At 45.5% G+C, this 23,732-nt stretch overlaps 1 protein-coding gene across 1 annotated transcript in view; it reads right to left on the minus strand.

Moving 5' to 3' along the window:
- DNAH10 (dynein axonemal heavy chain 10) overlaps positions 1 to 23,732 on the minus strand; it is a 150,885-nt gene that overhangs the window by 84,153 nt on the left and 43,000 nt on the right. The window contains exons 14-24 of the mRNA XM_060612080.3: positions 23,344 to 23,469; positions 22,303 to 22,475; positions 21,721 to 21,872; positions 17,031 to 17,195; positions 16,204 to 16,411; positions 14,309 to 14,465; positions 5,900 to 6,376; positions 5,639 to 5,797; positions 3,627 to 3,743; positions 3,439 to 3,541; positions 2,604 to 2,782 (exon numbers count right to left, since the gene is read on the minus strand). Coding sequence (XP_060468063.3) covers positions 2,604 to 2,782; positions 3,439 to 3,541; positions 3,627 to 3,743; positions 5,639 to 5,797; positions 5,900 to 6,376; positions 14,309 to 14,465; positions 16,204 to 16,411; positions 17,031 to 17,195; positions 21,721 to 21,872; positions 22,303 to 22,475; positions 23,344 to 23,469 — 2,016 coding nt within the window. The remainder of the gene's footprint in view (positions 1 to 2,603; positions 2,783 to 3,438; positions 3,542 to 3,626; positions 3,744 to 5,638; positions 5,798 to 5,899; positions 6,377 to 14,308; positions 14,466 to 16,203; positions 16,412 to 17,030; positions 17,196 to 21,720; positions 21,873 to 22,302; positions 22,476 to 23,343; positions 23,470 to 23,732) is intronic.

Consider the following 23,732-nt stretch of genomic DNA (forward strand, 5'->3'; position numbering starts at 1 on the left):
AGGCCTATTCTCCCAGGTTGTTAGCCTCAACCAGCCACCCCCCTGCCCTCATCTCCGCTGATGATCTTGCTGTGCACGTCCCCGGGGAGACCGACACAATCATAACCGAACGTTCAACATCTCCCACTAGAAGCATCTCTATGCACACGCTCTGCCTTCCCCGTATGACCACACCCGCCTCCTACCTGAGGCCACGTCCCAACCCCACCCTTTCCCACCAACTCATGGACACCAGACATCATTCGAGGAAGTCTCCCTTCTGTCTCCTCTCACCCACGTTTCCTCCTTACTGGATCACTATGCAAACCCCCACTCTAATTTCTCCCGTCTTAAAAAAAACTACCCTGACCCCTCCTCCCTTCCACACACAGCTCCTCAGTTCTCTGCTTCCCTTTGCAACAAAACACATTGGAAAAGCTGTCCAGATCCGGGGTTTCTGACTCCTCTCTTCCCATTCTCTCTTCCTCAAGCTTTATCGAGGATCGGCTGGCGTGCGGACACAACTGGTTGTGTCCAAGTGCACAACGTCGCAAACTCTGGCCTGTGTGCACACGCACGGGACCGTCACCACAGTCGAGATCGTGAACTCCTTCGTAGCTCTCGGAGTTCTCCTCCCGCCTCTCTGTAACCCCCCTCCCATTCCCGGGCAAATGCTGCCCTGCTCTCTGCCGTGATAACTTCGTTGGCCCGTTCTAGAATTTTAGGTAAATGGAATCATCCAGGATGTACGATCTTATATCTCAGCAAGATTTTTGAGACCCGTCCATGTTGTCGCCCCGGTGCATCAGCAGTCCAATCCTTTCTACTACTGAGTAGCATTCCATGCGATGGCTGTACCACAGTTTCTTTAGCCATCCACCTGGGGGGTATTGGGTTTTTTCTGGTCCTGGGCTATTGCAAATAAAGCTGCCGTGGACATTCATGTAAACATCTTTGCGGGGACCTGTGCTTCCTTTTCTTGTGGGCAAATCCCTCGGACTCACTCTAATCAGGCGTCCACGACCACCGCTCCATCGAGATGTTTCTTTCCAAGGTCACAGTGGTTTCCGTGACGTGAGACGCGGTGGTCACTGCTAATCGCCCTCCCACTTGATCGGATGCACGGCAGGTTGACAGTCCCGCCCCCTGAAACGCTTTCGTCACTCGGCTTCCGAGACCTCACGCTCTTCAGTCTGGCCCCCTATCCTACCTCCCAGGCCACTCCCTGTCCTCCCTTCCTTTTCAGGCATCTTCCCGTGGTATGCGATGCTGGAGTGCTCCAGGTTTGGCCCCTCTTCTCCGTGTATCCCACTCCCGGGTGTACGGGGGCTGAAGCTTGCCCCCCCCCCACCACCTAGAATTCATGTCCCCCTGGGACCTCAGAATGTGATCTTATTTGGAAGTCAGGTCTTTGCAGATATAAGATGAGGTCATGTTGGGGTAGGATGGGCCCCAAATCCAATGGCCACGCCGGGGAAAAAACTGATTCAGAGTCCTGCTCAAAGGCCACCTCCCTGGGCCACCTCCTTCCCCCTCTGAGCCCCATGGCGCTCTGTCTACCATATTCCTGTCACATATCAGAGCGGTATGGCGATTCTCTCATGGGTCAGTGTGATGGTTAATTTTATGTGTGAACTTGACTGGGCCACAGGTGCCCAGATATTTGGTTAAACATTATTCTGGACAATGTTTTCCAGGGTGTTTCTGGGTAAAATTGACATTTGAAACAGTGGCCTGAGTAAAGGTAATTTCCCTCCCCTCTGTGGGTGGGTCTCATCCAATCCACTGAAGGGCTAGAGAGAAAACTTGAGTGAGAGAGAATCCTCTCTCTCTCTGCCTGTCTTCCAGCTGGGACATCAGTCTTCCGCCTTCAAGCTCAGACCTGAGCTGGAAATACCCCATCAGCTGTCCTGGGTCTCCAGCCTGTTGACCCCAGACCTTGGGACTTCTGGTCTCCATTCCTATATAAGCCGATTCCTTATAATAAATCTGTTTGGTGTCCATTGGTTCTGTTTCTTGGAAGAACCCAGACTAACGCAGTCAGCCTCTCCTGGGGGTTCAAGAAGGGCAGGAGTGGGATGAACAGATGCACCTCCTTTCTGGACCCTACTCCCAACCAGCACAGCACTGGGCTGTACAGAACAGAGTGAAGAGACAGAGGGATGAATAAAGGAATGGTACGAATTCGCACCGGGAACATATGTTAAAGAGAGGCATCCAAATGTCATGCTATCTGCTACTTTTAATTTCTTGTAATTTCTTAAATGGTTCACCCCACTCCTTAACCAAGCCCCAACCAGCAAAGAGAATTTTCTTTTTTATTATTGTGGAAAAATACACATAACGCAGCATGTACCATTTTAACCACTTTCAAATGTACGATTCGGCGGTGTCGAGTACGTTCACCATGGTGTGCAGCCATCACCCCCATCTAGCTCCAGAACTTTCCCATCACCCCAAATGGAGACCCCGGATCCACTGGCAGTTACTACTTCCCAAGAGCCAAAGCGAGAGCTTCCATGAAATCCGCCCCGGGCTCTTAATTACGGCGGCACCAAAACCCGCTTGGCCGAGTCAACCTCACACTGCCTTCAGGGAGGCGGGGTCTGTGGGCGGACGCTCACCTTCAGCGCTTCGTAGAGGTCATAAATGGTCCTCAGGTTGTTCATCTCCTTCTGCACTTTGAGCAGCTCTGGGTACATTGTAATCGGAAGATCGAAAAGTTTCTCCGCATTAGCCAACTCCTGGCGGTTCTTTTCATGTCTCGTGAGCTCCTTTTCAAAAACGGCTAAAAGTTCTACTCCTGGCAAATAAGTAAATAAATAGAAGCCATCCAGGAAGACACGTTTAGAATTACCACAACTTTATCTCTCTTTCTAACGGAAACCAGACGGCCAGGTCCATATGCAAACCTCTCCAGTTAGAAAATTCGGTCTCCTGGGGTGCCTGGGTGGTTCGGTCGGTTAAGCGTCTGACTTCGGCTCAGGTCATGATCTCACAGTCCATGCATTTGCACCCCACATCGGGCTCTGTGCTGACGACTCAGACCCCGGAGGCTGCTTGGGATGCTGTGTCTCCCTTTCTCTCCGCCCCTCACCCACGCACGCTCTCTCCCTCTCTCTTTCTGTCTCTCTCTCATAAATAAACATTTAAAAAAAAGTTTTTAAGAGAAAATTGTGCCTCCTTCACATTATCCCTCTAAGTGGCTCAACTTGGGCTGCACATTAGATTCCCACGAGAGTTTTAAAAGTCTTGGCATCTGGATCACCCCCCACCCCCAGAACAAGAGAATTAGACTATTTGGATCTGGACGCCAGGAGTCACCGGGTTTATCAGGATCCTCAGGTGAACCCAGTGTCCAGGCAAGGTTAAGAACCACTGCTCCATTCCATAGTCCCATAACATCCTTAAGCAAAACATACTCCGCTACCTCAGGAAGCCCAACGTGAACGTTCTTACCTTTATCAAGATCATCACCAATAGAACCAGGGCCTTCACGATAAAAACGCTTTGCAAATTCCTCTATCTGCTGTTTGTAGTTTAATATTTCACCTCGAGTAATCTGCAAGGGGCAGGGTTGCATTAATTTATCCCGATGGGCATTTGTCCATATCTTTACTCAGAAAGTAAAAAATGTTAAAAGGTACCTCTGTGAACGTTCTCTTTATGCCCCCAAGAGAATGGTCCACATTCATGGACTCATTGAACAGATTTGACCACATGCTTTTAATGTTGTCAACCAGTTCTTTCTCTGCATCGGGAGGCTGACAAAGAAACAGGACAAACAATAAATGGCCAGAAATTTGGAACTGAAATTCCGGTCAAAGCTACTGCCTAGGGATTTCCACTTGTGACAACAGCAGGCTCGGTCATTTGAATCCACAAAAAAACTGCTTGAATTAGAAACATTATATATTTGAGGCACCTGGGTGGCTCCGTCGGTTGAGCACCCGACTTCAGCTCAGGTCATGATCTCACAGTTCGTGAGTTCAAGCCCCGCGTCGGGCTCGCTGCTGTCAGCCTGTCAGTGCAGAGCCCGCTTCAGGTCCTCTGTCCACCTCTCTCTGCCCCTCCCTCGCTTGTGCTCTCCCAAAAATAAATAAATATTTTTTGAAAGAAAGAAAAACTATATATTTATGATGAAAACAAAATCAGGATAAAATCATTTTTAAAAATAAGCAGATAACACAGAAAGAGAGATACCGTAGACAGATAAGCCCTTCATAAACTAGGACCCAGTTTCAGCTCAACTTAATCTCTAATTGAAATAAGGTTATCTTAGCTTGCTGATGCATCTAGCTGTGCCGTCTATCAGAAGCAAAAAGAAATCTCCCCTGATGAAATATAACATCTGGAGCCTCCAACTCTTTCTACAAATTTGTCATGTACAATGTGCAGAACTCAATCAGAAATAACAGGTAGGTAAGCATCAAAATGACTCGAAGGAAACCAAGAGACACACAGACAACATAAGCAGACCCTAATGGAGTCTCAAATAATTTTACTTAATAAAGGAAACAAAAGGGGCGCCTGGGTGGCTCAGTCGGTTGAGCATCCGACTTCGGCCCAGGTCATGATCTCACGGCTGGTGAGGCTGAGCCCCGCGTCAGGCTCTGTGCCAACAGCTCGGTCTGGAGCCCGCTTCGGATTCTGTGTCTCCCTCTCTCTCTGCCCCTCCCTCGCTCATGCCCTGTCTCTCTCTGTCTCAAAAATAAATAAAAACATTTAAAAACAACTTTTTAATGAAAAAGTAAAAAACTAAAGGAAACAGACAAAATTGGGAACTTTTATTTTAATTCTAAAAGTGTACATTTTGCATACTGTGCAATTTTATGGCGAGAGGATCTCTAGCTTTCAGGGTGACTGCTCAGTGAAGGTGTTCAGAGCAGTCAAGGAACATAAGCTGCAACACAAGTCGGATGCAAGTGCGGACTTACGGCAGCTATTTGCTTCTTCTAGTTTGTTTCTCCAGCTGACTCTTTCTGCGTGAATGTGAGGCACAGTATGCAAAATTTTGTATACAGTTTCAGGGAGAGGCCAGGCCCCCCCCAAACTCCTCCAGGGACTTCTAAAGTTCCTTCGAACCACCCTGAACAACTGTAATAAAGGCAACTGTAATAAAGGCAGCTATGTGCCGCTACCCGTCTCTTTTATTATCTTAACCCTCTCCGACTCTCCTCCCTCCCGCTTATTTTGTGGAAGCCCTTTATTAAAGGAAATTAACACCAGAAACAGGGGGAGGGGAGGGGGAGAATTGACACGCTCTCCAAAGAAAAATACAACCTGAGCCATACCAGATCAAGAAATAATCTGTTTTCATTATTCTGAATAACTGTGGGGTTGCTCTACATTTAAATTTTATTACTTAAAGTCATCGTTGAGAAGTATTTCTGACAAGGGTCTTAGAATTCAACCCAACTGTAAAAATGCTTAAGAAAATCCAGGGGGCGCCTGGGTGGCTCAGTCAGTTAAGCGTCTGACTTCGGCTCAGGTCACGATCTCACCATTCGCGGGTTCGGTCCCGGCGTCGGGCTCTCTGCTTTCAGCACGGAACCCGCTTCCGATCCTCTCTCTCTGCCCCTCTCATGCATGTTCTCTCTCTCTCTCTCAGATAAATACACATTAAAAAAAAATCCTTTTAAAGAAACTGTTCACTCACAAAGAGATTATACATTGCCATGGTGCGGTATCGCTCCTGGACATCCCTGTATCTCAGTTCCATGACCAAAGATTTACTTCTAATTTCTGCAATCGTTGCAAGGACAAACTTGAGGTCTTCAAGGGTACTGGGGCTCTTCTTCAGGTTTTTGGCCAGGCTCTGCAAAAGAGAGGTCAAAGGACAGCAAATAAACCTAGAAAACACAGTCCCCAACGGAGACGTGATTTTCACGAGAAGTAGTGTAATTAAACCCAGCGATACCTCCATCTCTTCGTGGAGGTGATAGAGTTCCTCCCTGGCCGACTCGTTGAGAAGCTTTCCCAACGAGGTCACCCAGGACCTGGCGTTTTCCTGCACCGTGTTCGCCAGAGGCCCCAGCTGCAGCCGGATGCAATGCTCGTCCTTAACTAAGGGGTGGCGCATGACTTCTTGGGCAATCTTGGAATAGAACTGCAACTTTGCATCATAGGACACACAAGGAGGTTTCTTGGAGGCGAATTTCTCCATCACGATGGCTTTGTCCAACTTCCAGAGAGGTCGATACCTCTTCCATTTCTGGAGGTACTTCATGAGACTGATCAGAATCCTGTGGACATTTTGGGGGATCATGACAGCTTGTTCAATTATCTGAGGGTTCAGGGAGATATCATCGTAAAAGCTTATTACAACGAGTTCTTCTTCCTCCCCCTTCTGAGGAGGGCATTCTATACAGCTGCCATTCATCCATCGGACAAAATGCTGGTGAAAGAAGCAGGGAAAAGAACAGCATTTCAGTATTTATTCTGCTTCCTATGCATAAAGTCACGTGGCTTCAGGAGTAAGTCTCGCCAGTAACAGAACCTCGTCCAAAAAAGCTGATTTTTGTTAAGGAAGTACATTTCTGACATTTTATGAAAGGACAGGTAAAAATTCTTTTTGATTTGAAAGAAAGCATTTATGAACATAAAATAATGCAGGCTTCACCAGAAGCCTCAAAAATCCATCTAGTGAGGGGGGTGTTAAATTGGTATAAAATGTTGTGAATAATATCCAGAATGTTGGGGCGCCCGGGTGGCTCAGTCGGTTAACCGTCCGACTTAGGCTCAGGTCACGATCTCACGGTCCCCACATCGAGCCCCCCCACGGTGAGTTCGAGCCCCACATCGGGCTCTGTGCTGACAGCTCGGTGCCTGAAGCCCGCTTCGGATTCTGTGTCTCCCTCCTCTCTGCCCCTCCCCCGGTCGTGCTCTGTCTCTCTCTCAAAAATAAATAAACATTAAAAAAAATGTAATAAAATAAAATTTATAAGTACCCAGAATGTTTCACAGAGAGTCTTTCCTACTTATTTACTCCTTGGAAATTGTTTGTTTCCCTCTTCAAAGACGCAGTTATATAAAAGCTATAATGTAAGAGAATTTACATAACTGAGGTTTAATCAACAACTTTACTTGCACAGATTATAAACTATATGCAACTTATTAATTTCCAAGTACAGTTAAATTAACTTCCCTATCTATATCTATACTCACTTTTATGCTTTAAAAAATGCCTGAAACATATTTGACTTTCTGAACCAAGTAAAGAGAAAATGTTAGTGTCTTGAGGGGACGTGACATCCCTTATCCATAAAAATGGCCCCATTTTCCCATTGTTGGTGAGACACAAACTATGGGTCATTGGCCAACAGACACTCCTTTGACCCCATTTACATAGTTGAGAGCCAGCTATGTGCCAGATGCTGTTGGAGGTGCTGGGGATTCAAAGGTGGACAGACACACAAGGTCCGTGTTCCCATGCACCTTGCATTCCAGTGGCACAAGAGAGTCACGGAGAGATGAGCGAGGAAATAAGAAAAGGTCAGGTAGCGGTAGGTGACGGGAAGAAGACGGAACGGATGATAGGATAGAGAACAGCGAGGAGGAGCCATCCGGGAAAAGCCTGGGGGCAGAAGTTTCCAGGCAGAGGGAAGAGTTCATGTAACCATTTCAAGGAGGAGCAGGTGCTGCTGCTGGAGGCCGGGGGGGCTGAGCGCGGGGGAGCACGAGATGTAGCAAGTGAGCTCAGGAAGGAAGGCAGGCAGGTGCCAGACTGGGAGCACAGTGAGGAGTTCGGCTTATGTCCGAATGCAATGTAAAGTCGTCGGGGGGGTTGCACGAGAGATCTGACGTGAAGCGATTCGTATTTTAAAAAGAGAATTCTGGAGATAGGGGAAGATGGCGGCGTAGGAGGACGCTGGGCTCACCGCGCGTCCTGCGGATCACTTAGATTCCACCTACACCTGCCTAAATAACCCAGAAAACCACCAGAAACCAGCAGAACGGAGTCTCCGGAGCCAAGCGCAGACCAGAGGCCCACGGAAGAGGGTAGGAAGGGCGGCGAGGCGGTGCGCGCTCCACGGACTGGCGGGAGGGAGCCGGGGCGGAGGGGCGGCTCGCCGGCCAAGCGGAGCCCCCGAGTCTGGCTGGCAAAAGCGGAGGGGCCGGACGGACTGTGTTCCCACAGCAAGCGCGACTTAGCGTCTGGGAGGTCAGAAGTGAACAGCTCTGCTCGGAAAGCGGGAAGCCTGGAGGACAAAGGGAGGGAGAGTTGCTGAGCCCCGGGAAGACAGAGCTCAGCTTGGCGGGGAACAAAGGCGCTCGCCAGCGCCATCTCCCCCGCCCATCCCCCAGCCAAAATCCCAAAGGGAACCGGTTCCTGCCAGAGAACTTGCTCGCTCCGCGCAAACACCCAACGCGGTGCTTCTGCGGAGCCACCCCTCCGGCAGCGGGTCTGACTCCCTCCCGCTGCCACAGGGCCCCTCCGGAAGCGGATCACCTAAGGAGAAGCGAGCTGAGCCTGCCCCTCCTGCCCCCGTGCACCTTGCCTACCCACCCCAGCTAATACGCCAGATCCCAGCACCACAAGCCTGGCAGTGTGCAAGTAGCCCAGACGGCCACGCCACCCCACAGTGAATCCCGCCCCTAGGGGAGGGGAAGAGAAGGCACACACCAGTCTGACTGTGGCCCCAGCGGTGGGCTGGGGGCAGACGCCGGGTCTGACTGCGACTGTGCCCACCAGCTCCAGTTATACACCACAGCACAGGGGAAGTGCCCTGCAGGTCCGCACCACTCCAGGGACTATCCAAAATGACCAAACGGAAGAATTCCCCTCAGAAGAATCTCCAGGAAATAACAACAGCTAATGAACTGATCAAAAAGGATTTAAATAATATAACAGAAAGTGAATTTAGAATAATAGTCATACAATTAATCGCTGGGCTTGAAAACAGTAGAGAGGACAGCAGAGAATCTCTTGCTACAGAGATCAAGGGACTAAGGAACAGTCAGGAGGAGCTGAAAAACGCTTTAAATGGAATGCAAAACAAAATGGAAACGACGACGGCTCGGATTGAAGAGGCAGAGGAGAGAATAGGTGAACTGGAAGATAAAGTTATGGAAAAAGAGGAAGCTGAGAAAAAGATAAAAAAATCCAGGAGTATGAGGGGAAAATTAGAGAACTAAGTGACACACTAAAAAGAAATAATATACGCATAATTGGCATCCCAGAGGAGGAAGAGAGAGGGAAAGGTGCTGACGGTGTACTTGAAGAAATAAGAGCTGAGAACTTCCCAGATCTGGGGAAGGAAAAAGGCACTGAAATCCAAGAGGCACAGAGAACTCCCTTCAGACGTAACTTGAATCGATCTTCTGCACGACATATCATAGTGACACTGGCAAAATACAAGGATAAAGAGAAAATTCTGAAAGCAGCAAGGGATAAATGTGCCCTAACTTATAAAGGGAGACCTATAAGACTCGTGACTGATCTCTCTTTTGAAACTTGGCAGGCCAGAAAGGAATGGCAGGAGATCTTCAATGTGTTGAACAGAAAAAATATGCAGCCAAGAATCCTTTATCCAGCAAGTCTGTCATTTAGAATAGAAAGAGAGATAAAGGTCTTCCCAAACAAACAAAAACTGAAGGAATTTGTCACCATGAAACCAGCCCTACAAGAGATCCTAAGGGGGATCCTGTGAGACAAAGTACCAGAGACATCGTTACAAGCATAAAACATACAGACATCACAATGACTCTAAACCTGTATCTTTCTATAATAACACTGAATGTAAATGGATTAAATGCGCCAACCAAAAGACATAGAGTATCAGAATGGATAAAAAAACAAGACCCAACTATTTGCTGTCTACAAGAGACTCATTTTAGATCTGAGGACACCTTTAGATTGAGAGTGAGGGGATGGAGAACTATTTATCATGCTACTGGAAGCCAAAAGAAAGCTGGAGTAGCCATACTTATATCAGACAAACTAGACTTTAAATTAAAGGCTGTAACAAGAGATGAAGAAGGGCATTATATAATAATTACAGGGTCTATACATCAGGAAGAGGTAACAATTATAAATGTCTATGCGCCGAATACCGGAGCCCCCAAATCTATAAAACAATTACTCACAAACATAAGCAACCTTATTGATAAGAATGTGGTCATTGCAGGGGACTTTAACACTCCACTTACAGAAATGGATAGATCATCTAGACACACGGTCAATAAAGAAACAAGGGCCCTGAATGACACATTGGATCAGATGGACTTGACAGATATATTTAGAACTCTGCATCCCAAAGCAACAGAATATACTTTCTTCTCGAGTGCACCTGGAACATTCTCCAAGATAGATCATATACTGGGTCACAAAAGAGCCCTTCGTAAGTATACGAGAATTGAAATTATACCATGCATACTTTCAGACCACGATGCCATGAAGCTTGAAATCAACCACAGGAAAAAGTCTGGAAAACCTCCAAAAGCATGGAGGTTAAAGAACACCCTACTAAAGAATGAGTGGGTCAACCAGGCAATTAGAGAAGAAATTTAAAAATATATGGAAACAAACGAAAATGAAAATACAACAATCCAAACGCTTTGGGACGCAGCGAAGGCAGTCCTGAGAGGAAAATACATTGCAATCCAGGCCTATCTCAAGAAACAAGAAAAATCCCAAATACGAAATCTAACGGCACACCTAAAGGAAACAGAAGCAGAACAGCAAAGGCAGCCTAAACCCAGCAGAAGAAGAGAAATAATAAAGATCAGAGCAGAAATAAACAATATAGAATCTAAAAAAACTGTAGAGCAGATCAACGAAACCAAGAGTTGGTTTTTTGAAAAAATAAACAAAATTGACAAACCTCTAGCCAGGCTTCTCAAAAAGAAAAGGGAGATGACCCAAATAGATAAAATCATGAATGATAATGGAATTATTACAACCAATCCCTCAGAGATACAATTATCAGGGAATACTATGAAAAATTATATGCCAACAAATTGGACAACCTGGAAGAAATGGACAAATTCCTAAACACCCACACTCTTCCAAAACTCAATCAGGAGGAAATAGAAAGCTTGAACAGACCCATAACCAGCGAAGAAATTGAATTGGTTATCAAAAATCTCCCAACAAATAAGAGTCCAGGACCAGATGGCTTCCCAGGGGAGTTCTACCAGACGTTTAAAGCAGAGATAATACGTATCCTTCTCAAGCTATTCCAAGAAATAGAAAGGGAAGGAAAACTTCCAGACTCATTCTATGAAGCCAGTATTACTTTGATTCCTAAACCAGACAGAGACCCAGTAAAAAAAGAGAACTACAGGCCAATATCTCTGATGAATATGGATGTAAAAATTCTCAATAAGATACTAGCAAATCGAATTCAACAGCATATAAAAAGAATTATTCACCATGATCAAGTGGGATTCATTCCTGGGATGCAGGGCTGGTTCAACATTCGCAAATCGATCAACGTGATACATCACATTAACAAAAAAAAAAAGAGAAGAACCATACGATCCTGTCAATCGATGCAGAAAAGGCCTTTGACAAAATCCAGCACCCTTTCTTAATAAAAACCCTTGAGAAAGTCGGGATAGAAGGAACATACTTAAACATCATAAAAGCCATTTATGAAAAGCCCACAGCTAACATCATCCTCAATGGGGAAAAACTGAGAGCTTTTTCCCTGAGATCAGGAACATGACAGGGATGCCCACTCTCACTGCTGTTGTTTAACATAGTGCTGGAAGTTCTAGCATCAGCAATCAGACAACAAAAGGAAATCAAAGGCATCCAAATTGGCAAAGATGAAGTCAAGCTTTCGCTTTTTGCAGATGACATGATATTATACATGGAAAATCCAATAGACTCCACCAAAAGTCTTCTAGAACTGATACATGAATTCAGCAAAGTCGCAGGATACAAAATCAATGTACAGAAATCAGTTGCATTCTTATACACTAACAATGAAGCAACAGAAAGACAAATAAAGAAACTGATCCCATTCACAATTGCACCAAGAAGCATAAAATACCTAGGAATAAATCTAACCAAAGATGTAAAAGATCTGTATGCTGAAAACTATAGAAAGCTTATGAAGGTAATTGAAGAAGATATAAAGAAATGGAAAGACATTCCCTGCTCATGGATTGGAAGAGTAAATATTGTCAAAATGCCAATACTACCCAAAGCTATCTACACATTCAATGCAATCCCAATCAAAATTTCACCAGCATTCTTCTCGAAGCTAGAGCAAGCAATTCTAAAATTCATATGGAAACACAAAAGGCCCCGAATAGCCAAAGTAATTTTGAAGAAGAAGACCAAAGCAGGAGGCATCACAATCCCAGACTTTAGCCTCTACTACAATGCTGTAATCATCAAGACAGCATGGTATTGGCACAAAAACAGACACATAGATCAATGGAGTAGAATAGAAACCCCAGAACTAGACCCACAAACGTATGGCCAACTCATCTTTGACAAAGCAGGAAAGAACATCCAATGGAAAAAAGACAGACTCTTTAACAAATGATGCTGGGAGAACTGGACGGCAACATGCAGAAGGTTGAAACTAGACCACTTTCTCACACCATTCACAAAAATAAACTCAAAATGGATAAAGGACCTGAATGTGAGACAGGAAACCATCAAAACCCTAGAGGAGAAAGCAGGAAAGGACCTCTCTGACCTCAGCCGTAGCAATCTCTTACTCGACACATCCCCAAAGGCAAGAGAATTAAAAGCAAAAATGAATTACTGGGACCTTATGAAGATAAAAAGCTTCTGCACAGCAAAGGAAACAACCAACAAAACTAAAAGGCAACCAACGGAATGGGAAAAGATATTTGCAAATGACATATCGGACAAAGGGCTAGTATCCAAAATCTATAAAGAGCTCACCAAACTCCACACCCGAAAAACAAATAACCCAGTGAAGAAATGGGCAGAAAACATGAATAGACAGACACTTCTCTAAAGAAGACATCCGGATGGCCAACAGGCACATGAAAAGATGCTCAACGTCGCTCCTCATCAGGGAAATACAAATCAAAACCACACTCAGATATCACCTCACGCCCGTCAGAGTGGCCAAAATGAACAAATCAGGAGACTATAGATGCTGGAGAGGATGTGGAGAAACGGGAACCCTCTTGCACTGTTGGTGGGAATGCAAACTGGTGCAGCCGCTCTGGAAAACAGTGTGGAGGTTCCTCAGAAAATTAAAAATAGACCTACCCTATGACCCAGCAGTAGCACTGCTAGGAATTTACCCAAGGGAGACAGGAATACTGATGCATAGGGGCACTTGCACCCCAATGTTTATAGCAGCACTCTCCACAATAGCCAAATTATGGAAAGAGCCTAAGTGTCCATCAACTGATGAATGGATAAAGAAATTGTGGTTTATATACACAATGGAGTACTACGTGGCAATGAGAAAGAATGAAATCTGGCCCTTTGTAGCAACGTGGATGGAACTGGAGAGTGTGATGCTAAGTGAAATAAGCCATACAGAGAAAGACAGATACCATATGGTTTCACTCTTATGTGGATCCTGAGAAACGTAACAGAAACCCATGGGGGAGGGGAAGAAAAAAACTGAGAACAAACTGAGGGTTGATGGGGGGTGGGAGGGAGGGGAGGGTGGGTGATGGGTATTGAGGAGGGCACCTTTTGGGATGAGCACTGGGTGTTGTATGAAAACCAATTTGACAATAAATTTCATATATTGGAAAAAAAAGAAAAGAAAAAAAAAGAAAAAGAGAATTCTGAACCCCCCCTCCCCCCGCCGTGGTGGAGGAGGGGGTGTGGAAACATGCAATCGTCCAGGGGAGGGATGCCGAGAGTCAACCAGACCTCCGATGGGCGGGACAGAGGTTGACGACAGGAAACCCTAGAATCGGGGCCGGCTCCTGGGCTCCCGGCTCGTGCATCTGGGCTGCTGCGGCCGCCGCTTCCTGCAGTAGGGAAACCGGGGGCAGGGGCAGGGTGCAAGACGGGAAGCCGAGAATTCCACCTTGGACCTGCCGACACCAGGGTCGCAGGGGACACATCGAGGAGGCAAGAGACTTGAAGAGCAGGGTGGGTAGTAGAGAGGTCTGGGCGAGGATGGCATTAAAAGGCAGGAGACTGGTCGGGATCACGCGGAGAGGAGAAAAGGGAGCCTGGATCGAGCCTTGGGACACCCAGGCTCTCGAGGGCTGGAAGAGGAGCCCAGAGGAGGGCAAGAGTCTGGACAAGAAGCAGAGCGGAGCCCATGCTCTCCGCGGCCTCGGCGACGTGCTCCCCAAAGCCGGCGGGCCTGGTGGTCGGTGGCCACAAGCCCCGCTGTGGATCCGCAGACCCCTCCGCCCTTACCTTGGTGATCTCCACGCAATTTCGGACACAACGGACGCACATTTTGTCGATCTCACTCGCGTTGGGGTTGAGGATGATCTCGGGCGCCGTCAGGATGGTGTCCGTTTGGAACAGAGGGACGTTTCCCAGGATTAAAGAATTAAAAGACTGCAAATTCCTAAGAGGGGTTAAAAAAAAAAAAAAAAAAGACAGACCCAGGACTCACTGGAGTGGAGTATATCCAACACTTGACGGAAACCGCTGGTGTCGCAAAAGTCACACGTGAAAACCCTCTGTGTGGAGTAAGACGTTCTGGCGTCATAGCGGGCAATGCGCACTGAGTTTTATTCTGTGCCCCCGTTTTGGCCTATACTTATATGTAGTTCATTTCTACTTTTGGGAAGTGAATATCTATTAGTCGAAAGACACCTGAGTAACAGTGATGACTTCCAAAAGCTGTTCCACATGGTTCGGGAAAGATGGTCATAAAACTGGCTTTGTCTTCTCCCAGAAAGGGCCCCCCTCTTGTGGCTCACTCCTGGTCCTCGGGATTCAGCTAAAACGCGGCCTCAGGGGGGCTTTCTTGAGCACCCCCTTACAACGGCCACTCCGTTTCCTGTCCCAAAACACTGCGCTGCTTTCTTTCTTTCACAGAAATCATCTTGGTTATGTCTGGGTTCCTGGTGTGTTGTGTCTCTCCTATGAGGATGGAAAAGATCCAGAAGGAGAGGGGCCCTGTCTGGCCTGGTGCCTGACACACGCAGGATCTAAGAAACCCGTGAGTGAATGAATGAGTGAATGAGTGGATGGATGGATGGACGGATCGACAGACGGATCAAGGGAAAGCATAGCATATTAAAAAAGGAAACACTGTAGGAGGTGCCCCGTGTAAGAAGCTGCTGCAGGAATCTAAGAAACAATAATGAAAAACAAACAAACAAAAAAAAAGAAGATAAATGAAGCGTGTAGAAAACAGATTTTTGTAAAGGATCAACTTAGTGAAATTTGTCAAACTGGGTCCAGGAAGCAAGACGACCAAAGGTATTTATTTTATTTATTAACGTCTTGTTCCCAAGTGGACTTTAGCAGCTCACAAGAATGCTTTGACTGCAGTAAGAGACCCTACACTCAAAGTGGGATAAAATAAAGGAAAGAGACACGTATCACAGATGTTTAGCGAAGTGATGCTGGACCGGGTTCGCATCCTAGCCGTTCTTCTTACAAGGTGTGTGTGTGTGTGACCGAGGCTAAGAAAGTTGCTTAATCTTCCAACACACTGTGTCCGGAAAACGAGGGTGAGATTGTAAAAGGAGTAGAACACGAGCCTTCAGAGTAAGCTCTCATACGTGTTAGATTCAAATACATACATATACGCAGAGAGTATGTATAGAGTCTAGAGTCACAAGAACGTAACTGACAATGCAATTGTAAATACTTCTACATTTGCTTCATTTAGGCTACAAATTTGGTTCTAAGTTTCCTAGCAGTCAAGGAGAAAAGGGAAATCTTTCAAGTCAACAATCCATAGTATCCACACCGTTTAAAAACAAAACAACAAAAAACAAAAGACAAAAAGAAAAATAATACTTTCTCAGGAGGCTAAGCTCAAAAGGGACACTAGAGAAATTTCTTCTGGGGTCCTTCACATAGAAGACATTGAATGTCCTAGGGCGGCTTCCCAGAATGATCCCACGAGGGATAATTTCCTTTTCCGAACGTTGAGGGGCCTGACAAGAATGTGAGCCAGATTAGAAAGCCATCCTTCCCTCCTGTGAGCGCTCTTTGACCAGAGAGCAGACTTACTGTCCAAATCATTTCTATTCTGCATTCTATGACCCTTCCTTTAACTACTTCTATGCGTAAACTCCTTTAATCTATGCACACTGCCTTCACGACAGGAAACGAGGTGGACTTACTTCAGGATGAGCTTTGTCAAGACGTCATAAATTTTATGTTCCCAGTATTCGTAATAGAAGGCCAGTTTGGGAGCCTTGCCTGTGTTGGTGTGGATGACCAGACCCTCGACTTTGGTCAGCAGAGGCCCAATGGCAAGATACCACCTGACCATGTGGTCCACGTCTTTGGCCCTTTCTCGCTCAATGTGCTCAAAGAATTCCTTCACGCCTGAAGAGGAAGACACCGGTTACAGTTCTTCGTGAACACGGGGAGGGATGTTACTCGCAGAGCCATCCAAACGCTAACTGCACATCTTAAAAATACAAAAGCAGCCGCCAATCTAGACCGCAAGCAGAAAATACGTCAACACCAAAAGTTCACGACACGCCCTAAGTAAAAGAATAAATGACAACACAGGGATGTGCATTGCGTGTGCCAAAGCACACCACGTGCAAAAGGCGGCTTTTATTTTCTCTGGGCGATTTTGCTTTTCTTGAATTGCTTTTAGACTCATCTAAGACCGCTTAAAAGATGTTGCTTGAACAAGTAAACGTGAGCCCATAAAAACACAATCTGTGTTACTGTTATAAAGTTATTGACAAAAGTACTACTGGTCCGCACAGAGTCAGAGATCCGTGAAACTAAGCAAGACATAAAACAGGGCAAAAAGCAAGAATTACCCATGATCCTTTCCAGTAAATGACTAAGACCTTTAGGAATGGTTTTATTCCTAAACAAACGTGGGGGAGGGGTGGGGGGGGTGCACGCCTGTGCACACGCAGCCATGACCAATGGGTTCTTTCATTTAATTTCTTCTGTAATCAGAGAAATAAGAAATCATATCTACCTGGGAGTTCTTCCTCACTTTTAGCTGCTGGATATTTAAAGAGATTTACAGACTCTATTAACGTCAGCCTGGAAGAAATGTCGTCTGAATTCTTATGAATCTGGTGGACAAGGGACTCGAATTTCCCAATGGCCTGTTTGCACCGAGTTATGTAGTCAGCAATACCTTCGGAAGGAGAAAAGAGAGAGAGGAAAAAAAAAAAGATACTTGGCTTTCAGCTCTTTCTGTCCATACCCTGCCGACCGACATCCAGAATGTTAATATTGGCATCCCTTCCCAGGAGAGACCATGTCCATTCCATCCCCTTGGGTATTCGTGGTAGCAAACATCCACGTAGCACCCTTGGGGACTAGGACAAGGAGCCCTGTTCTCAGAGTCAACTGAACGATACATTTCTCCTGCTCAGATTTTAGCAAATCATCATCTAAAGCACTGTGAGTAGAAACAGAAGGTCCAGCTCTGTTGTCTTCTCACTGGCATGGCAACCTGAACCTACACTCTACCCTGACCCGCGTACATCGCCTTTGGCCTGCTGCTTAGACAAGTAACCAGCAGGGGCGCATGGGGGGCTCGGTCGGCTAAGCTTCCGACTTCGGCTCAGGTCATGATCTCACGGTTTGTGAGTTCGAGTCCTGCGTCAGGCTCTGTGCTGACAGCTCAGAGCCTAGAGCCCGGAACCTGCTTCGGATTCTGTGTCTCCCTCTCTCTCTCTGCCCCTCCCCTGCTTGTGCTCGTGCTCTCTCTCAAAAAATCAATAAACGTTAAAAAAAATTTTTTTAAAGAAAGAAAAATAACCAGCAATAATACGAATAGTATACCTGGATTAAACACATGTGATCGGTCACATAGCAGTCTAGGCATATTATTCTGTCATCAATTTTTTACAACAGTCCTGTGAATTGGGTATTAATATTATGCTGAATTTACAGATGAGCATATTGAGCCTCCACAAGGTTGAGTCACGTGGGCGGAGCTGGACTTTTAACCCAGGGGTTTAGCTCCGGAGCCCAAGTCCAAACATACATGTTTTCCACCCAAAGGAGATAGGAAGAAGAGAAGGAAATGACAAAGAAAAGAAGGGAGAAGACTTGAAAATAAGGGAAAGAGGAAGCAGGGGGAAAAAGAAGAGCAAAAATGCCTTTTTAAAAAAAGTAAAGGGAACTTCTACTTCCAGGAAGAGGGGGGAGATGTGCTTTTCCTTATTCCTCCTGCTAATCACAGTTAAGAACCCTGCACATTATCTATCAAACAAACATAAGACTCTAAAAAGTGGAGAGAAGCCAACTGGCTAGGGACCTTGGGTCCCCACTCGGCGACCCAAGGGTTCACAGTGATGAATTTCCTGGGTTCTTTTTCCTTCTGTATCTCAGATGCGGAGCTGAAGAAGCTGGCAACCATAAATGCCAAAGTCCAAAAAGAAGCCTGCCCTCTTTAGCCAAAGGACCAGGAAAGGGGCATCCTGGCAAGACAGAAAATTTTACACAGTCGCTGCTCTGCTCCAAACTCCGTAGACAAAACCATGACCTCACTCAAACTCATTCCGGTAAGAGCCAGCTGAAGAGCCTAGATTTCCACCTTCATAAAACTGTGATGAGGCACCCCAATGTCTCTGCCCCTCATGCCTGTCATGATAGCATCAGCGAAGGCCATGGAGGCAGACGGAATTACATTAAAAAATTAATTGTATTTCTATAGACTAGTGGCAAACATGTGGACACCAAAATTAAAAACACAGTATCATTTACAACCATTCAACAAAAAATTAAATACTTCAGCATAAATCTAACAAAACATGTACAAAACTTGTATGTTGAAAATGACACAGTGCTAATGAAAGAAATCAGGGGCATCTGGGTGGCTCAGTCAGTTGACATCTTGGAGCCTGGAGCCTGGAGCCTGCTTCAGATTCTGTGTCTCCTTTTCTCTCTGCCCCTCCACTGCTTGCATATTCTCTCTCTCTCAAAAGTAAATAAACATTAAAAACATGTTTTAAAATTAAAAAACAAGAAATCAAAGATCTAAATAAATGGAAAGATATACCATGTTCATGGATCACAAAGCTCAACCCAGTACAGATATCAATTTTCCCCAAACTGATATACCGAGTTAACACAATTCCCATCAAAATCCCAGCATTTTTTGGTAGATACAGACAAGATTATTCTAAAATTTATATGGAAAAACAAAGAAACTGGAACAGCCAAAACAATTTGCTTAAGAGAAAAAATGGGTAGAATCAGGCTACCTACCCAATTTCGAGACTTAGCATATAGCTACAGACACATAGATCAACAGAACACAAAACCCAGAAACAGACCCATACAAATATGACCAACTGGTGTTTTACAAAGGTGCAAATGCAACTTAATGGGAAAAAGTCACCCTTTTCAACAAATGATGCTGAAGCAATTGGATAGCCATAGTCAAGGAGAAGGAGGAGAAATTAGCCTCACCTTAAGCCTCACACTTTGTACAGAAAAAAAAAAATCAAGATTGATCACAGACTTACCTAGAAAATATAAAATTATAACATACTTGGGAAAAAAAAGGAGAAAATCTTTGGGATGTCAGTCTAGGCAAAAAGAGTCCTTAGACTTGACACCAAAAGCATGATCCATAAAAGGAAAACTTGATAAATTGGGGTTCTCAAAATTTTAAACTTTTGCTCTGCAAAAGATGCTGTTAGGAGAATGAAAACACAAGCTACAGACTGGGAGAAATTATCTGCAAACCACGTATCCCACAAAAGGCTAGTATCTAAACCATATAAAGAACTCTCAAAGTAAAAAAGCAAACAATATGATTAGAAGATGGGCAAAAACACAGACATCTCACCAAAAAAGACATACAGATGGCAAAGAAGCACACGAAACGATTCTCAGCATCATCCCCCAATACAGAAATGCAAATCAAAGCCATGAGATCATCACAGAGCTACATGATGGCTACAATTTTTTAAAAATAGTGATAATACCAAAATACTGGCCAACATCCAGAAAAAGTGGAACATACATTGCAGATGGAAATATACGATGGCACAGCCAGCTCCACGGCAATTAATTTAAAAAAAAAAAAAAAAGACTAAATATGCGAGTAGTAGGGGACCCAGAAACTGCACTCCTGAGCACTTATCCCAGTGAAATGAAACTCACGTTCACATAAAACCCCACACACAAATGGCTTTATGGCACAAACGTCTACTCATCATAGCCAAACCTGGAAGCAACCCAGATATCCTTCAACAGGTGAATGGCTAACCTAACTGTGGCACATTGAAACCATGAGATTTCAGTCACCAGAGGAACACACTACCGACATGTGCAACGTCTTGGACGACCCTCCAGAGAATCAGGCTAAGGTGGAAAAGTCAACCCAAAAGGGCATATATGATTTCCTTTATAGAGCACTCTAGAAATGACGAAATTATAGAAATGGAGAATGGATTCGCGATTGCACGGGTTGAGGCTAGGAATGGGAGTGAGGTGGGTAGGACTTTAAAAGGGCAACATGTGGGGTCCCTGGGTGGCTCGGTCAGTTGAGCATCCGACTTCGGCTCGGGTCATGATCTCGCGCTCCGTGAGTTCGAGCCCCGCGTCGGGCTCTGTGCTGACAGCTTGGTGCCTGGAGCCTGCTTCCGATTCTGTGTCTCCCTCTCTCTCTCTGCCCCTCCCCCACTTATGCTCTGTCTCTCTCTCTCTCTGTCAAAATAAATAAACATTAAAAAAAATTTTTTTTTAAAGGGCAACATGTGGAGCACCTAGGTGGCTCAGTCGGTTAAGCGGCCGACTTCGGCTCAGGTCATGATCTCACAGTTTGTGAATTCCAGCCCCACGTCGGCCTCTGTGCCGACAGCTCAGAGCCCGGAACCCGCTTCAGATTCTGTGTCTCCCTCCCTCTCTGCCTGCCTCTTTCTCTCTCTCAAAAATAAATAAACATTAAAAATTTTTTAAAAATAGGGGCGCCTGGGTGGCTCAGTCAGTTAAGCGGCTGACTTTGGCTCAGTTCATGATCTCACAGCTCACGGGTTCGAGCCCCGTGTCAGGCTCTGTGCTGACAGCTCAGAGCCCGGAGTCTGCTTCGGATTCTGTGTCTCCCTCTCTCTCCGCACCCCCGCCCCCTGCTCACACTCTGTCTCTCTCCGTCTCTCAACAATAAATAAACATTAAAAATTTTTTTCTTAATTCTTTAAAAATAAATATAAATAAAAGGGCAACATGAGTTATCCCTGTGGCATGGACATGCTCTGTGCCTCAACTGTCCATGCATCTGAGTTGTGCGTTGTACTACAGTTTTGCAAGAAGTTACTGCCAGGGCACTGGGTAAAGGGTAAACAGGACCTCTCTGTATTAATTCTTACAACTGGGTGTGAATCTATAAATTATCTCAAAATTAAAATTGTTAATATTAGAAAACAATAGAAAAATATTAGGAAAAACAGTAAAGGCTGCTTTATTTTTGGAGGAGAAAGCACTGGGTCAGCAGAGTGCCCAAATCTTGTCTTCAGTCCCAACAAAAGCCTTGAGATGAATTCAAAGCTCCACCAAATATAAATGATTAATATTCAAAACCTGGGTGTTGACCGTATCTATAGACACGCAAAGATTATAATTCAACTAAAATAATCTACAAGCATATATCTTTTGCATTCCAAAGTCTACAAGGCAATGAATAGGAGGATGAATTATGTTACCTAGTGAGTTCCAGTTTAACCTCTTATATCCAGACCTAAAGACTCTTATCAATTCCTGGGAATGATCGTCGAGAAGCAGAGCCTCTGCCTCATTTAACTTTCCTACGAGCATGTGATAATGATCCAGCATACGCTCTATTCCGTCTGTGTACCTGTGCGTTACAGGAAAGTCATTGACATGAGGACGCACAACAGAGCTCGTAAACAGCTTACCCTTTATCTACGTTACAAAAGACCTTTAACCAGCCTAAAACTTTGATCGAAAGATTTGCGGAAATTTAAAACAATGCCAACCTTCCCACTAACTTCCTTTTCTGGAAAATATCGGTATACTTCTCATTAGGAAGTGTTTGTTTTGACACATAACAGGTTTGTTATTGTTACTTTCAGGTGAATGGAGAGATACACAGTTCGCACATTGCTTCGTTTTAATTTCCAGCATGGTAAATACCGGTAGCTATAAAATGCAGACAAATGAAAGCAGGAGGGGGTGGGGTTGTCAATAATTTTTAACGGAATGGAATAGGAAGGGGTCCTGAGATCAAAAAGTTCCCTGTTGATTTAAGAGACAAATGTTTTTACCTAAGAAATTTGTCCTCCTGGAGAGCAACATTTCTTGCTAACTCGGGGACGGGGAATCCTAACTGTTCCAAGTACTTTGTTTCGTTAATAATCTCCCTGAGAGCAGGTGAAAAATTTATTACAAACACGGCCCCCTTCTCGGAGTTCGCAGCCTCATCAGCAGCGGCAGAAGTCTGTGGAAGAGACATTTCACGAGCATGGCAAGGGCGGTCCAAGAAGCGGTCCAGACGACCCAAGTTCAACATAAATTTGCAGACGATCAGCGTAGGGCCCTTGATGCCCTGATAGACCGGGAGGCTGGCTGGAGCTAGCTAGAACACGTATTTTGTTCAGTGAACAGGGTTTAAAGAATTCGACTTAGCCACCCACGTCCAAAAAGTGCTCAATCGCACGCAAATCCGGAATTCTGGCTTCCCTGGAAAAACCAGGAACGCTGACAAGCAGAGACCGGGCTTGAGCAGGAGCTGCCCCTTTTGATGGGACCCAAGCCGTCTCCGGTCTGGCCCTCTGCACTCATTTCGGAACCTACTTCAGGGTTTCAGAGGCCACACACCTAGAGATGCTGTGCGCGGGTGTCTCCTCCCTCACGGCTAGTATTTCTTTACGGAGCATCTGCTGGGCAGCAGGCTCCGGCTAAAGCACTGTACATAAGGGTGAATCGTGCAAAATGGTGTTTTTTCCATAGCTCAACTGTCAGCCATTTCACACCCGATTCAGCTAATACTTTGCGTGTTGATATCATCTGATCCAACTCGTTTTACAAATGGGGAAACTGAGGCTCGGTGTGAAGCCACTCGCCCACAGAGTCAGCAGGGCTGCCGGATTCGGGTGCATTTCCTAACCGTGACCTTATGCTGCCTCCGCCTCCTCCCTCTCTGCCCCTGTCCTCTCCTCCCCAGACAACCTTGGCCCTTCTCTGTCTTCCACTTGGAAATACCTATCAACGGCAAACCGTACCGACAAACCAGACCTCCAGAAAATCGCAGACGCCATCACCTAACCTGACCGCCGCGATCTGGACAAGGGTCTGGAAGTACGCACCTTAGTAAGCAGACTCTTCTTCATAAGATTCGGCAGGGCCTGTTCCGTTACCTCTTTCCACAGCTCATACTTTCTGTCTTCGTAGTCTTTCATTGTCCAGCCCACCTCCAAGTACTTCTGTCTCGCCTGTCAAAGAACTCCGCAATCGTCAGTTTGTCCTCAGAAATCTAACACCTTTTCCTCTCTTTCTCTCACTCTATTAAAAAAAAAATGTTAGTGCATTTTGCAAAAATAAGTATACAGATTTCCAAGAATTTTGCAGGGTATGTATGAGAAGGTACGGCTTGAAATCCAGGCCGACGAGCAGAGATCAGCAGACCTCAGCCCAAGAGCTAAGAACGGCTTTTACCTTTTGAAATTTATTTTTAACGTTTATTTATTTTTGAGAG

The sequence above is a fragment of the Panthera onca genome, chromosome D3, assembly GCF_046562875.1.
Source record: "Panthera onca isolate mPanOnc1 chromosome D3, mPanOnc1 haplotype 2, whole genome shotgun sequence".
Taxonomy (NCBI): domain Eukaryota; kingdom Metazoa; phylum Chordata; class Mammalia; order Carnivora; family Felidae; genus Panthera; species Panthera onca.